This window comes from Hippoglossus stenolepis, chromosome 7, assembly GCF_022539355.2.
Source record: "Hippoglossus stenolepis isolate QCI-W04-F060 chromosome 7, HSTE1.2, whole genome shotgun sequence".
Lineage (NCBI taxonomy): Eukaryota > Metazoa > Chordata > Actinopteri > Pleuronectiformes > Pleuronectidae > Hippoglossus > Hippoglossus stenolepis.
Genome location: NC_061489.1, coordinates 7,951,781 through 7,967,506, shown reverse-complemented (window position 1 = coordinate 7,967,506; position 15,726 = coordinate 7,951,781). Strand labels below are relative to the sequence as shown.

The window sequence follows — 15,726 nt, the reverse complement described above, 5'->3', positions numbered from 1 at the left end:
CAAATCAAAGGTGAAAGAGCCGGGCTAGCCCCGCCCCGCCGCGCCTAGAGGCGCTGCCTGTGACTGTCACCAACAGACTGTTTATAAAAAGGTGAAGGGAACCTCTGAAGACCATCATTTACCCCCGAACCCCGACATTCAACGGGTACAACAACAAGCGGAGAAAGCAGAATCGCGGGCTGACCGGCGCAGAGAAATGCGCGTCCCGTGTGAACAGCCAGGCGGCTGCGCGCTTGAGAATGGCGCGGCGCGCCGCGCCATTCTATCTCCAATATTCAGCGAAAAAACTTTTAAAATATGAAGAATTCTAAACAGAGTTTTTTACAGCTGTTCTAGTTCTGGAAGCCGGGGATTGTGGGAAATATCAGCTGTTCAGTTGTGTTTCAGATCAGTGAGTGGGACTATACAGTCAGAGCTTCATTCAAGAGATTTATAGTTTGTTAGTTTTTCGCCACACGAACACCAATTAATTGGGCTGGGAAATGGAACTCAATAGAACCAATAATCCTGTGTGGCTGCAGAGGGCGCTGTTGCTCACTAAAAGTTACATAGTGTTGCTTTAAAGTGTAGAAAATGTCATCATCCTGACCTTGGATTCAGACAACAGGAAGAAGAAACTCTGAGAGTAAACCTGACCTCTGGGTTAACTAACTCTAAGCTGTCAAACTCTGAGGTTTTAGTTCAAAACAGGTGATAACAATTCGTTTATGCAACTCTGACATAAATAAACCCCAAGTGATAGTGAGGAGACAAAAAGCTCTCATCAGTAGAATGCAGATAACATGTAGACATGGCAACTGGCAGGAAAAAGACCCAAGCCTCCTTCTTGTCCCACGTTGAGTTTGAAATATTAACGATTATGAGCATATACATAAAAAATCCATAAAAAGACATTAATGGCAAAGTTACATAGTGTTGCTCTAAAGTGAAGTGCACTTTATCACACTGACCTTGGCGTGACAAAAAACTCCTGATTAAGTCAATGCATGAATATTGTAAAAAAAAAAGTGTTATATTGTCTATTTGAGAGCAACAACCGAATGTCTTTATACTTACAAGTCTCTAAATGTGTGCTTACTGGATGTGTTCAAATGTGACCTTCATTGTAGCCAATAACAAAAACGGAGGCTGAAGAGATGGCCCTTATAACTTCTTCATCTAACTTCTAACTGTTGATGATACAGTTGTTTGCATCAAACATTTTTGAGAACCCCCTTAAATTTTATAATCCGCTATTTCCAGGAGACTGCAGCGACACCATGGTTGGAAACCCCCTAACAAGCCCCTATGCTGCTAGATTTCTACCAAAAGCGTCATCATTTTAGACATTTGGTCGAAGACTTCAGTTTGGTTCAATTTAGGGCCCCTCAGATCCCTATTTCCTGGGGCCCCCAAAGTCCCTTGAAACACCCCTTCCTATGTGTACTTGAAGAGAGGAAAATAAAAATCCCATTCAGGGAGTTGTGTGTTAAACTGTATTCAGACCAGCAGGAAATAAAGAAGAGACAAAAGGATATTGTCTTTGACACTGGGGAGATGATGGTAGCATATTATGTGTCTGACTAAGAGGACACACCTAGTCAGATACCTCCTTAAATGTGAAGGTTTCAGCTGAGGAGAAGGAGAAAGAAAACCTGCCCACAAGCACTTTAGCTGTGGCCATAATAACTGACTCAGAGTGAAACAGAACTGTCAATTTGAAACCAAAAAAGGTAGAGGCAACTAAACCTACTCTCTGAAAAAGTCCTCGGAACATAACTGTTCATGTGATCATTTGATGACACAGCACAATGAATATGCAGTTTTCATGGCTGCAGTGTGAGAAAATTTACCATTATTTGATTATCTTCAGCTAATGGTTGTTTTCTTTATGGCCTAATCTGATTATTTTTTGGATATACTGCTTGTTTTTACAAGTCCCCCATTGAGCGTATAGGATGAGATGTCCTATATTCTCTTGATATAATTATTAAACAATTACAAGGAAACAGCAGCAAATCTTCACATTTGAGAAGCTATAGATCCCTGAAATCTTTTTCTTTTGGACATGCACCCTAATTTTGTTATTTCTTACAGTAACTACTTCAAAATAGTTGGATAGTTAAGCTCATCAGAATGTTATAAGAAGGTTGGGGTGTTTTTGGGTGGTGTGTGGCTATGGCTCTGCCTATTAGCCATTCTAAATTGTCATTACAGGAAAACACCATGCTACAACGTGGTCCATACAAACAGAGACAACTTTTTTTTAATGACTCCAGTCCAGACATGTCCTGAGGAGATGTCTTCTTAACGATGTTGGCATTTTGAGACAAAATCAAATTAAAAGAACCTTGGAAGTATTTGGAACGTTTCCTCTCAGCTGTGATCCCAAAGGTCCCCGTCATCATTGTTGTTTACGTTATTTACTCCTTCATTCACTGACTAAAGAGCAGCTCCAGAGTCTATGACTACACGATAAGGTGGATTTCTGTGTGTAGTGTGTTCAAAGTGGAGGCACCAAGATTAAAATACAATGCTGTTAATGTTCACTATTGACCCACAATATGATGCATAAAGGAAATTGAGAATATATTTACAGCTGTTAAATATGAAAACAACTTGCAGATGGTGGAGAAACATTTAGATGAAAAAAGATCTCGTAAAACCCCCAGAAAGAGTATTAAATAATTTAAAATATATTCTGCTTTATCTTTGTAAAGTTAAATTGACAGTGGCACTCTAAAGCTGGTGATTGATCAGCGCATATTGCATCACCTCCTCTCAGCACAAAACAGTGTACTTTGATCACGACATGAATATGATTAAAGGCACATAATGAGAAAGGCACATAATTATCCAATAAAAGCTGAATTCCTTCAGTTGCTTCATATTTAGGGACCTAACATCAACTCACTGTCACATGACTAACTGAGACATTTAAATGGAACTGATTCATGGTTAATGTTGTTTCTAAGAACAATAGGTTTTTCTGCTAAGAAAAGTCAACATTTCGGCTGTGAAATAGTTGAATTAGCATAACTGGAACACTGAGCTGTGCAAAACTGGAAGAACATAACATTGACTTTTATAATTGGTTTTCCCTTTTATGTATTAGGGGGTTGTCATTATGATATGATTAAATAGTGTTTTGAATAATTGAATTAAAAACATTAGAATTAGATCTTGTAAGGGAAATGTAACATTTTGACCACAATATGATCATGTTAATTTCCCTTTTGATTGATCATGATTGAATCTCCTACAATGTAACCTTGATCATGCTGTATCCTGTACAACTGAATGAATCTTGGCCTGATTGCTTTAACTAAGGCATTGTTGTTTTCATGTCATCAGAAGATCCTGACCTTTGACTTTGTAACAACCCCAACCAGAGTGGGAGGGATGAGCCAAATGTATAAAGACAAAGAACTGTTTCCCATCTGTGTGCATATTACAAACTAACCTTTGTCGTATGCACCATGCTCTGAGCATTAAAGTGTGACAATACTGTAAGAGAATTGTGTCTCGTTCCTCGTTGTTAAAGTGGGATTGCAGAAATTGCCACGACAATCTTAAGTTTTACTAATGAAAGCTCTGTTCCCGATTTATAATGCCTGCACCTCGATTACCAAAGGCTTTAACAGAAATGTTAGTATAGTCATGATTTGACTTTTAGTTTGCTGCACTGAGTCTTTCCACTCTCAGATCTGTTGGATCCTTTGACCAGCTGCTTCTGGTCGAAGTTGAGGGGTAAAGTAAATCATTTTTTAGGCTTTTGAGTATCCTCAAGTTGTGGATACTAGTTTTCCATCGGTTAGTTGACAGCATTAGGCAAGAACTTCTTAAGTGATTTAAATAAAATTCTGTGGAGGGCTGGTACATGACCAATGTAGGGACCCATTTAATTTCGATGCAGATCGGGGAGTGGATCACTTTTTTCACTTTTTTTAACATTGATAGATGGGTGTTTTTCAAAATTTTCATTTTTCCTCAGAGAATAATTGATGGATCTTTGGGAAAAAAGAATCAGGCATGTTTAGGGGTCTGATATTTATGAGTGTGTGCCATTAGGCGAAGCTCAAAATAAAAATCTGGATGTAGTGAATTTAAATGTCTTATTTCATTAGGGGACTGTTGGGCCATTGCAGAGGTATGAAATCCACTGACTGCCATTGTAGTATTTTTATTTAGTAAATTTGTTCTACTTTTTTGTTTTTAATTGTACAGTATTGGATGAATGGTTTATATATAAAATATAAATTCAATTAAATGTACACCAAGTAAATAACTGCAGAGTAAATATTCCAAATGAATGCATAAGAGGCTTTTACTATAAATGGAGAGTAGAGCTGAGGTAGTCTTGCATGACTGCACGGTCTCACTTCATGACCTTACAGCCTGTGACTTTCCTCCCTCTTCAAACCTCGACCTGCCAGAGGACTGCTTTCTGCTTGGTGTACCCTATGGACACACTTTCAAATGAAATGAAAGACTCACTCAGTAAATGTGTAAAATAAAAATATTTTCTATTTCCAATCATTCATGGATACATTTGTAGAGATACAAGTCAACAGTACATCAAACAAAGTCAAGCCAACTCTTCTAAAGAGCTCTACTTTGCCCTTTAACAGCTAAATAAAAAAATGCCACCTTTAACAGTGGGTAAATCCAAGTGCATGCTGGCAAAACCTGTAATAGTGACTGTCCGAAATCCAGATATCCAAAATGACTCATGATAATAATACAGTAGCAAAATATTACATATCAAGAAAGAAAGGCTAACATGAAGAGTATTCTTAAGACATGATTACAGAAACAAGGTAATCAAACGGCACAACTTCATAGTGAGACTAGTAACAAACAGACCCCTCTTAAAAGTGAGTCCTTCAGAAGCTAAGGAATAGGAAGAATGTGTCCACTTTCAGCAAGTGTGGGTCATGTAATCTGGGGGGACCTGGGCACTGAGTGACAATCAAAACTTCAGCTCTTATTCACTGCAATTGTTCGCGTGTTTGAGACTGAGTCCATGATGGACTCTCGCTAAAGTTTAGCCATGGCGTTTCATGATCCACTAGCAGCCCCCCCGTGCTCTGCTCAGTACCACCGGTCTGTGAAAAGCTCGTCCAGACAACTAAAAACAGGATTTCACAAAGAACACGTCTGTTGCACGCTGGGGACATCGAGTCAGTTTACTGGAAGAAATTGTGTGAAGGACTCGTGGGAGCTGAAGACCACGACTTTGTGAGTAGGCTAAGATTCAGTATAAAAAATATCTCTCCCTCGCTTGTGAGTTCTGCAGTTTTCTCCAAACATCACATCCATCAGAACTACCTGTAAAAAACACATGACAAAAACTTTACAAATCTTTTTTTATTCATCCTCATATTTCACCTAAGGACAATTCAAGAATCTTAACAACAGTTTTTGTGTAACAACCTAATTGCCGTTAACTTGCGTTGCCGGTGTTCCTCCATGGTCGATAGCTGCCCTCTCTCTGCTGCGATTCTCTCGTTCCTCATCTTCCTCATCCCTCTCCTCATTCCCACTGTGGTTCTTACAGTACAGTCTAAAATACACAGACACACACACACAAAATACAGTAATACAAAGATATTAGTTGTAGTTTCTGATGCGTTTCTGTGAAGTGGTGCAGAATTGGTATTAAAGGTAATCTATGAGGTTTTTACACAATGTTTTAATAGCTGCTTTCAGAGATGTCCTCTGGAGGACCTCCAGAGAGAATTAGATCTGGACTTTCTCCAGAGGTTGATTTCACACATGAACAACACAGTGGGAGATTCTCCGCAGGATTCAGGCCAGGGGTGGCCCAGTAGGCAGAGACAGGACGTGACGTATTAATTCTGCTGCGGAGATCACATGTTTTTGTTTGCATCATATTGACACAGGCATCGGCTCTTATCACCACAAACTCTCTTGACATCTCTGTCTGTGTCTTCTACATGTGTGGCTCCGCTTTTTCATCCTGAGATATTTGGTTTCTTTTAGTTTTTTGAATTTTTGGGTCTGTTGCGTGTAAGGAACATCATCAACCCCCACACTCGCTCGCAGTGAATCCTGCGGGGGACACATGAGTTACTCTTGACTTTCTCCAGACTTTACACTCAGGGGCCAGGCGGAAATAGTCTGCTGAAACTTTGGAGGCTCTCACGCAGACATTTGCGTTTGTACATGCAGCCCCTGCAGAGAAATATCTCTGGGGTTCAGTGCATGTCTGAAAGAAGCTAATGAGTGGTGTAACATTATTTATTAGCATCTCACAACAACAGGAATTGACTATATTGTTTACAGACGGGGATTTAGTTTCACTGAAATTCAGCTGCTTTCCATAAGCATTTCAGGAACTGGTCTGTGAAAGCTAAATGTAGTCTATTTCTGCCATCTACAGGTTAACATGTACAGCATACAATGTAGAAGATGGTTTAAGTAGTTTCAGGGAGGATTTACTGCCTGGCTGCTGCACAAAGTTCTTTCTAAAGTATATGTATATTCTGGCATTTTACCTTTATTTTGATAAAGGAGAGACAGGAAGCTGGGTGAGAGTGTAGGGGAGGGACGCTGTAAAGGGTCTGGGCATCCAGAAGTCTAACCAGGGACATGCTGCTTAAGGAACAAGTGTCCTTACAATACAGCTATAGGGTCGCCCCATTTTAAGATTCTTTTTAATGGTGAAGGATTCTCTTTGTTCTGATTGGCTTGTTTTTCAAGAGTTAAGATGCTATGTGTTTTGTAATATTGTTGCATCTTTCCAGACTAAATTGTTAAAATCTATTGGATTAAATCTCATTTGAAGCAGGTTTGCTTGAGTTTGAATAAAAAAAAAAAACTACATATTCTTGGTCTAAATTAAAACAAAACAAAAATTTCAAGTTTGAATCAACTAAAGCTAGACTGATATGTTTTTCTTTGACAATGACAAGACTACTGATTTCCAAAGTCTAAAAAGGTTGTATCTAAATAACACTACATAAAAATAACCCAGGCTTGAAATAGCTGACAAAATGAACATATGTTCATATGTAAAACTTAGTATCAAGCAATTGTGTGGCAGCAATTACTGGATATATGAAGAGAAAAGTCTGAATGTAAAAATAGGTTATAAATGAATGTTTTTATAGTGAAGTGAAAGTGTTTGTCTGTAGAGGCTGAGCTCACTTGTAGATTCCGCGTGCCATGTTTTCGATGTACTTGGCTTTGTCCTGCAGGCCGCAGTGATAGTGGTAGGTCTTCACACATGCTTTGATTTCACAGCCAATGGTGGCTCCCAGCTGAGTGCACAGAGTACATTTCTGGAAAAACAAGCCAACCAATTGATTTTAATGATGAAACTACATTTCAAAGCATCTTTCAAAATAAATTGTCCTACCATTCTTTTCCCTCGCTTGATTTCCTGGATGACTGTTTTCACTTCAAAGTTTCCAAACTCAGCGCGCGATGTTGTCGTCAGCTGGACTGTCCCCGATGAAAAAAGCTGCCAGGGATCAGAGATTACAGAGTAAAGTGATATATGTGCAAATTTACGGACAGTGTGTGACACAAACACACACTCTTACAAACTTCATCTTACCATGCACTTGTAGTGTGCAGCCACTTTCTTGGAGTTATCGGTGTGAAGCATGCCCCTTGTTGCGTTCTCTTCCTCACCAGCATGACAAAAGCCACAGCGCTGGCCGCCATCTCCTGGGCTGGTCCGGAGAGGTGACCTGTCCCGCTACAACAGACAGAACAAAACTCAGTACAATACAGCCAACACACCATTCAGGTGAATTTCCCAGACTGCTTCGAAGAACGAGCGTGCTGCCTTACATGGGAGGAGCTCTCCTCGTCTGCAGCCTGTGAGGAGGTGGAGCGGGTGTCTTCTGATTGGCCACGAGAGCCCGCCCTGGCTCTCACCTTCTCAAACCTTCCTCTGCCTCTGCTCTGTGGAGGTGATGAGTCTGACTCATTGGCTACACCTCCCTCTTCATCTGCTGACAAACCAACAACCAAGTTTAACCAAACTAAAATGTATCAAAGTAAAGTTGATGTGTTATTCATGACAACTTTGGCATCAGTGTTAATCTTTGCCAATATGCACACATTTTAAAATTCACATTTTTAATTCAAATTTTATACATTTGGTTGCATTTGTCTTCTCCATTTATAATTGTTTATGGTCAGACTAAAATATCAAGCCTCGAATAAAAAAAAAATTGTCATAAAGGAATCCTATCGTAGCAATTTTATCGTTTTCCTCCAAAAATCGTCAGGAATATCAGTTTTGCCGCCTGAAAATTCACATCAGTCTGGTTCTACTTGTCGCTGTAAGAGCGCATTTTGTGGTATTGTTAGTATTTATTACTGCAACACAAATCACAATACGATTTAAACAAGACAATAGAAATAACTTATGGTAAATAACATTGGAAACAACCCTAATTCATCGGATATAAGCGTTAATAATGTGTGTAATATGTCTTGTAACTGAAAAGGAAAATAGATCCAATAATAACAGTATAACACATGTTTGAGTGGACTCTACCTTGAATGTCGTCCAGAGAATCATCTCGGTGTTTGCGACAGTAAACACTACCAACACACAGATGCAAAGAAATGAGGATAAAATGAACAGATTAAAAATATCTTTCTTCACGTCATGATTGATTGAGCGTCCAAACACAGATTGACTTACAGGTAAATCCCTTGTGAGGGATTCTCGTTGATTTGAGCTTTGTCCTTTATGGCACAGTAATAGTGATACGTCCTCCGACAGGTCTTCACGTCGCAGCCGATAGTAGCACCCGGCCGGTGACAGGAAGAACACGTCTGAGGGGGAAAGGAGAAAAAAAAGAAGCTGAGCACATGCTGTTTCCCAAACATGAATGTTCACTTGAAGAACGTCCTCACTCAGTTAATAACGTGAAATTTTGACATGTGGATCAGAATAGTAATTCAAACAGACACAATTGTCTGCTAAGTCCATATACAGATATCATGCCGCCGACACATTTATTGAGGAAAAACAAATGAAATGCAGCAGTGAAAATGGCAGGGAAGCACAGAAGTTCATATAGTAGCAGAAAAAAAGCTGCAAAAATCTTTAAATGAATCAGAAAGAAAACATTTACATTCATGCAAAAATACATTTGCAGTATTAATCATTATTAATTGTGTTTTATTGGTTTTATAATTAAAAAAAACACATGTGTATGTTAAAAGGAAGAAAGAAAACAACAACTACATACAGGCACATGACTTTAAGTAAACACATAACCATGGCACAGGCTGGTGAAACCATTGTGAAATGTAATGTACAATTTGTAAAACTGATATATGAAATGTTGCTACTTAGACTAAATTGCACGTTAGCATCAGAGTCCTAATTCAACAGTTTTTCAATATGAGGAATGAATCACAACGTGTTGATTGTATGCATTAATCTAGATATTATATCCTGAAATAATAACAAAAGCTGATTATTTATTTGCCCCACAGAAGCAGCAGTGGTGTCGTCTCACATCAAGAAGGTTCTGGGTTCAAACCTAACGACCAGCCGGGGGCTCACAAAGACGTGCAGGTTAATCGGAGACTCTCAATTACCAGTAGGTGTGAATGTGAAAGTGAATGGTTGTTTGTCTTTAATGTCAGTCCTGTGATACGCTGGCGACCTCTCCAGAGTGTACACCTTAACGTCAGCTGGGATTGGTTCCTGCTCCACACCAACCCTCAAAAGGATAAGCAGTATAGATAAGGGATGGACTGATTCCCTACTTTAACATGATGCTCATAATAGCATCAATCTCTCTCTCCTCTGTAGGAAACTCCTATAAACATGCACACATACACACCAGGACTGCAAAGAAAAGACTGAACACACCCCGACACACTGAGAAAACTTAACATTGAAGACATAGGTCCACACTCTGGTGGCATCACTAAGCAGTGTGTAAAATCACGCGTGCATCCTAATCACAAATATCCACATAAATACGCTCAATTTCATTTGAATGAGTCATTTAAAATGTTTAGCTTTCACGTCACAGAAGCTCTGTGGCCTTACACAATTCAGTTCTCCTTGACTTAGTAATGCTTCATTAAGAGGAGCAGCAGGCACTTACCAGTTTGTTCCCCCTCTTGATCTCCTTCTTCACATCCTCAATGGAGAATCCGCCGATGTTTTCACTGTCTGAGTGAGATGTGACCAGAGCGGAGGAGAACAGCTACACAGGGAAAAATATCAAAACTATTATTCAATGGTCTTTTTCTAAACACTTCCCCTTGAATAAATGTTGTCTAATTAATTCTGATAATAATATATTTTATATTTATAATATTTTCTTGTGGGTTCCAATAACCTATTTTTAGCAAATTCATTTCCGTTTGCCACTTATGATGCATTATTTCCCAGCAAACTAATGGTTAACATTAGTTTTACAAGTTTTACTGACATCAGATCGTGCCGTCGGAGCTGATTTCACTCTAACACACTTACAATCTTACATTTCATACTTTTGACAGTTTTATTGAAAGAGGGTGTCAGAGGGTGTGTAGCAGTGTTTTCTTAACTCAGCATCAACCAGGGGGCTATTTCAAGGATTTCCAGATTATTTATGATATATACAGATTTATTCTGAATGGATACATTATATTTATTTTTTTGGGCTTTGTAAATGTTAGGATTTTTGTCATCTTCTTCTTATAAGCAGCTGAAACAACATAAAAATTCAAAATCCACACTTTCTTTTCGACATAACTGTTCACAATTCTGCATATGTGACAGGTAGTGTCGTATGCATGACTTTAGCTTGAAGAATCTCAGGTGATGGGGTTGAGAACTACTGTGTGTGCTTTCCTCACCATGCACTTATGGTGGGCTGCCACCTTCTGGCTGTCAGACAACAGCAACTTGCCACACTCCTTGTCTCTGTTGGTTCTGCAGAAGGCACATTTAAGCAGCCGTGCTGCAGCTACTTTCTTCTGTCCCGACATGGCCAGAGGCTTTTTTTGTTTGCCCAAGAATCTAATGAAAAAACAACAAAAAAACACATAAATAATGAGGATAACTTTGAACCATTTCAACATCTTTATTTTGATCTCATTATTAATGACTTCAAATAAAAGATCTAAGACTTTCTAAACACACTAATGGCTTATTTCTCTCAAATGTCCCCACAATGCCTCAGATGATCTGTATGTGTGCCGCAAATTAAAACCTCCAGTAGAAGTTGTGTCTGTGAGGTTTCTGATTTGCAGTGTGATTATCTCACATGTTGTTTTTGTTAAGTGTTGATGTAATTTATAGAAAACTCTGCACCCTGTTTCATTGTGTTCTAACTCCAGAGTATCTTGGGGCCTGTAGTGAAAAATAATATCTACAGAATATGTGTATTGCTGATCAATACCAGAATTTGGGGAGAATTGATGAAGTTTTAGGAAGGTAGTCGAGGATGTTGTTGATGTGTCATGGATTAAGAGACATTATCAACCCACCACAGGCCAGCAATTAGCTACGTCCACCAGTCATCCCACAACTAAATCAGATTAAACAGACAGAGAGGGAGATCAACAGAAGCTGGAGGACCAGATCTGATGCAAACACACACACGCGCACACGCACACGCGCACGCACACCTTATAATTACAGACAAACCCCCATATACATGTGATGTCGTCATTTTATCAGGGCCCGAGCACCAACAATGCGAATGCCCTTTTGCTTTTCGTTTGATTATTCAGTAAAATGAATCGCATTTTTGATGGCTTGAAAATGTACATATTCTGTAGCAATTCGAAATGGGTGTGGCAAAATGGCTCAACTGCGCCCCCTAACGCAGCAATTCCGTTTGGTTTAACCAATCTTCCCGAAATTTGGTACACACGTGTATCATGACCGGATGAAAAAAAAAAGTCCTCTGCACCAATTTGATAAACGCAACAGGAAGTCGTCCATTTTGATGACATCTACACAGAAATCATGACTTAAAATCACAGCGCCCCCTGGTGGCAACAGGAAATATCTTGTTTTTTGCACGTCTTACACTTTGTTGTACTCCTCCTCGTCCATTGACCAAAACCATGTCAGACTTTGTCAGAATGGTCTCAAGACATTGATGATGAAGTCTAATCAAAACTGTGAGTTTTTGTCGAACACCGTGTTAGTGACGTGGCATCAAATTTAAATTTGTCGCTGTGTACTTTGTTCATCTCCCTAAAACTACATGTAATAACAGCACCCCCCCCAAAGACATTCATATGTTTTTAAGGAATGGGGCTGGCAAAACATCTGAATAGCGCCTCCTAAAGTGCAGCCCCGGCACCACGATTGTCCGACATGTACAAAAATTGGTAGAAAAATGTGTCATTTCATAAAGAACAAAAAACCCTCTTGGATCGATAGACCAAACAGGAAGTCAGCCATTTTGAATTAAGTGGCCATTTTTTACCATTTACAAATGTTGTATTTTGACAAACTCCTCCTAGAGCTTTCATCAGATCAACTTTAAATTCAGTGAGTGTCATCTCAACTCTATGGAGATAAAAATGTATTAAAAGTTTTAGTGTACGTCACACGGTGTGACCGTGGCGTGGCATCAAAGTCTGATGATTGCCAAAAAAGAGGGATTTATTATAACTCCTCTGCGCATTGTCCTATCAGCACATAAAAGTCAACAAAGGACAACATTTTGTCACAAGATCAGTGTCCAGTGCTGGAACAGCTCCATATGTCAATATTAACTCAGGGTAAAAAAAAAAAACAGTAGATCGCCATCTACTGATTCATCCTGAAACAGGAAGTTTTTTTTAACTTCACTGCACATTGTCCAATCGACCCCAAATTGCTCAGGCTTCATCAGAGCCCCGACCTGAACAGATCTATAAGTCTGGTTGTAGTGATGGCGCCACCTACTGGCAACAGGAAGTAAGCCTCGTTTTACAACTTTAATTCGATTTACATAAAAATGTTACTGTGTGGTCTTCACTTGATGGCGTGGACCGTAATGTGTGATTAGTAGGTGTGGTCTAGCGCCGCGTGATGGATGATGGAAGTGACGTGTTTATCCTTCCCGCGATGCACAAACCACACGCAAAACGGAGCCGTTTCGCCCGGCCCCTGTTCCCCCTCCTCCGCGGCCTCATCAGATCCTAAGGTCGCAAGTGCTAGGGCCCGCACAGTGCTGCTCGCAGCCCTAGTCTTTGTTTATGTTTTATCACTTTTATTCTTTTTAGTAGTATTTACTACTTATACGTTACCATCCCACCTCTCTACAGAAAATCTATTATTAAGATGTAAATTTGAAGTTTATAACTGTATTGCCTGATTTGAGCAGCAGTGAACACACACACACACACACACAAGCTATACTTTTAAATATATTTTAAAAAAACATGTTTTTTAACAAACCCTATATTCACTCTCTTCCCATATTCTGCCACATGTCTGCCCCCAATTCTATAAAAAATATATACTTTTCAAATTTGCAATTTTAGACTATGTTGCCTGTTGTGATCAGCATCTACATTTTATTTTAAACGATTTGCTTCAGATGTGCAATAATTCACACGTTCCTTCGAAATCCAATACGACTGGTTGTAAACCATCATTGTGTTGTGTGGAGTGTAGGAGAGCTGTCATCAGAGATGGTGTGTGGTTGCGATGTCCATCATGTGCTGCATTTACATGACACACGAGGATTAATAGGATTTGGTCAGCCTCAAAGGAAAGTGTGTTTTCTTTTATAAACCACAATAGCAGTGTGTGTGCTGCTGCTGCAACGCCTTGATATAAAGCCATTATTCCAGCCATGATCGCAGGGCCAGGCTTTTCACTGCGGCGGCTCCAGACACACACAGACACACACACACACACACACGATGCTCACTCCGCATGTAAATAACAACAACCAGGCTTTATTCACACCTCTGATCGCCCCTGAAACACCTCTCATGTCACATCCCTGCATTGCTCGTCCTCGTCACAGATGGAGGCCAGCGTGGACGAGCCCATATAAAACAAAAGTGGCGGAAATTTAAGGTGGAAAGTTTTGAATTAAAGGGTGTGTGTGTGTGTTTGAGTCTTCCTCCAACATGAAGTGGCTGTAAGTGAAAACATTTGTCACTATGAACGCCCTGAAATCTCTCCACGGGCCCTTCCATGTAGCTCTCTGAAAGGAAAACGTCTCGCTGAAATGTTGTATTTTGTACTGGAAGTGGGGGAACTGTGAATATTTCCCTTTAACTGCGGGGAAATCTCGTGACGGACGCGGGTGTTTTCGAGTCGTTTCGAAGTAAAGAGCGCCATACGTGATGTGCGGCTGTGAGCGGAGAGCAGCCCGGGCTCGTACGACACCAATACGGCCTGAGAGCACAACAGGCCACGCTACACAACAACTACCGCACAGCCGCGGACACACACAACACACCTCACCTGCTGCTGGGCTCTTAAACGGGTGAGACCGTGGAAAAGAGGGGAAAGTGTCCCGGGCGGCCGCTGAGCTTCTCTCCGTCCTTCACTAGTGATCGTGGTGATTTTCACGCTAGCATCAAGCTAGCTGCAGCGTCACAGACCGCAGACACTTCCGGGTGAGGCTTTCAAAGTAAGACGCGTGTAGGCGGTGCGCATGTTGAGATGTTTTAAGTGTGAAGGGAAAGGCACAGGAGGTCTGCCGTGTGTGCAGGAAACGAAAGCGAATTGCCTGATAAATATCTCATGGACACGGCTTTAATTTTGAAGTATCGTTTCCCCTGAAACAGACATGACTTCAGGTCACCAGATGTGACTGTATGTATGAGTCAACCTGCTTTGCAATAAAACCCGATTCTGATTCGGTTGCCTCGTGTAGATGCAGAGCATGTTGGACTAACATGTTTGTTATGTCATGATTGCACTAGAATAAGAGATGTATGAGCTGATTTCAGATCTTTTTTTCACAAAATGAATGAATTGTTGTATGTGTTATGTTGTTGTTTTTCCATCAAAGCCTTGAACAATACAAAGCACCAGCATCAGTTTGATTATTCAAACATAGATAATTCATTTGATGATTGATTATCATATAGAAATTGATGATTACCAGTCAAATCATCGATTTGATAATTGATCATTTGTTCAAATTCACATACAAAACACAGAGGGTGCAGGGGTAAAAAAACTAAGTGTGAAAGTTAGCCCATTAACAGGATGATCTGAGCACAGACTTGAGAGGTGACAGTGTAAAACTGTACAGTGGTGTACTGCTGGGAGATAACTAAGAAAATATGCAAAAGCAGTTGAAACTGTAACTGAAAGTTCCGAACACTGATGAGAGATTTGAACCTACTGTGCCTGATGCATGATGGTAGAATGCTGTCGGCATCTTATGGGTATAAAAAGGAATAGATTTTCAGTGTGATTTGGTGTGAAAGACAAACTGGAAGATGACATCAGAAGATACAGGAAAGAAGGACACTTGAGATTGTAGCACAATGAGAGTATGTTGATAACATAGACTGTATGGTTTATAATGCCCATCATCATTAAAAATCAGTCTTTAAATTTGAAACTGGAAATGATAATGAGATTTTTATCATGATAACTATCAATATTGAATGGTATGAAAATGTTTGTCTTGATATTTTTATCTTGATGACATTTTTGGCCATATCACCGAGCACTAAGCAAACCTCGGGATTATGGTTGTTCCTATTTTTAAGAAGTGTGTTTTTACACACTTGTGTACACACAAGTACACACTTGTTGAATAAGTTTATATA

The 15,726-nt window shown here is 39.9% G+C and overlaps 1 protein-coding gene across 3 annotated transcripts; it reads right to left on the bottom strand.

Moving 5' to 3' along the window:
- Window positions 1-4,484: 4,484 nt before the first annotated feature.
- Window positions 4,485-14,559, bottom strand: phf6 (PHD finger protein 6). 3 transcript variants are annotated; one of them, XM_035162157.2, is made up of 11 exons: window positions 14,397-14,559; window positions 10,834-10,996; window positions 10,095-10,196; window positions 8,669-8,802; window positions 8,519-8,565; window positions 7,804-7,967; window positions 7,565-7,708; window positions 7,364-7,468; window positions 7,153-7,286; window positions 5,416-5,545; window positions 4,485-5,310 (listed from the first exon to the last, which is right to left on the bottom strand). In XM_035162157.2, the coding sequence occupies exons 2-10, from the start codon at window positions 10,963-10,965 to the stop codon at window positions 5,416-5,418; spliced, it is 1,092 nt and encodes a 363-aa protein (XP_035018048.2). In that variant the 5' UTR covers window positions 10,966-10,996; window positions 14,397-14,559; the 3' UTR covers window positions 4,485-5,310. The 3 variants fall into 3 exon arrangements, with proteins under 3 accessions (XP_035018048.2, XP_035018047.2, XP_035018049.2); XM_035162156.2 differs by having other exon boundaries at window positions 14,402-14,558; XM_035162158.2 differs by having other exon boundaries at window positions 7,804-7,964; window positions 14,402-14,558.
- Window positions 14,560-15,726: the final 1,167 nt, after the last annotated feature.

Bases quoted from the DNA above. Each gene is read 5' to 3' on its own strand.
- phf6 (XM_035162157.2), bottom strand. From the start codon at position 10,965: ATGTCGGGACAGAAGAAAGTAGCTGCAGCACGGCTGCTTAAATGTGCC. The intron at 7,469-7,564 runs GTAAGATGAAGT...GATCCCTGGCAG, and splicing joins CTGCACACTACAAGTGCATG to CTTTTTTCATCGGGGACAGT. The intron at 5,546-7,152 runs GTGAGCTCAGCC...TGTGTATTTTAG, and splicing joins ATGGCACGCGGAATCTACAA to ACTGTACTGTAAGAACCACA.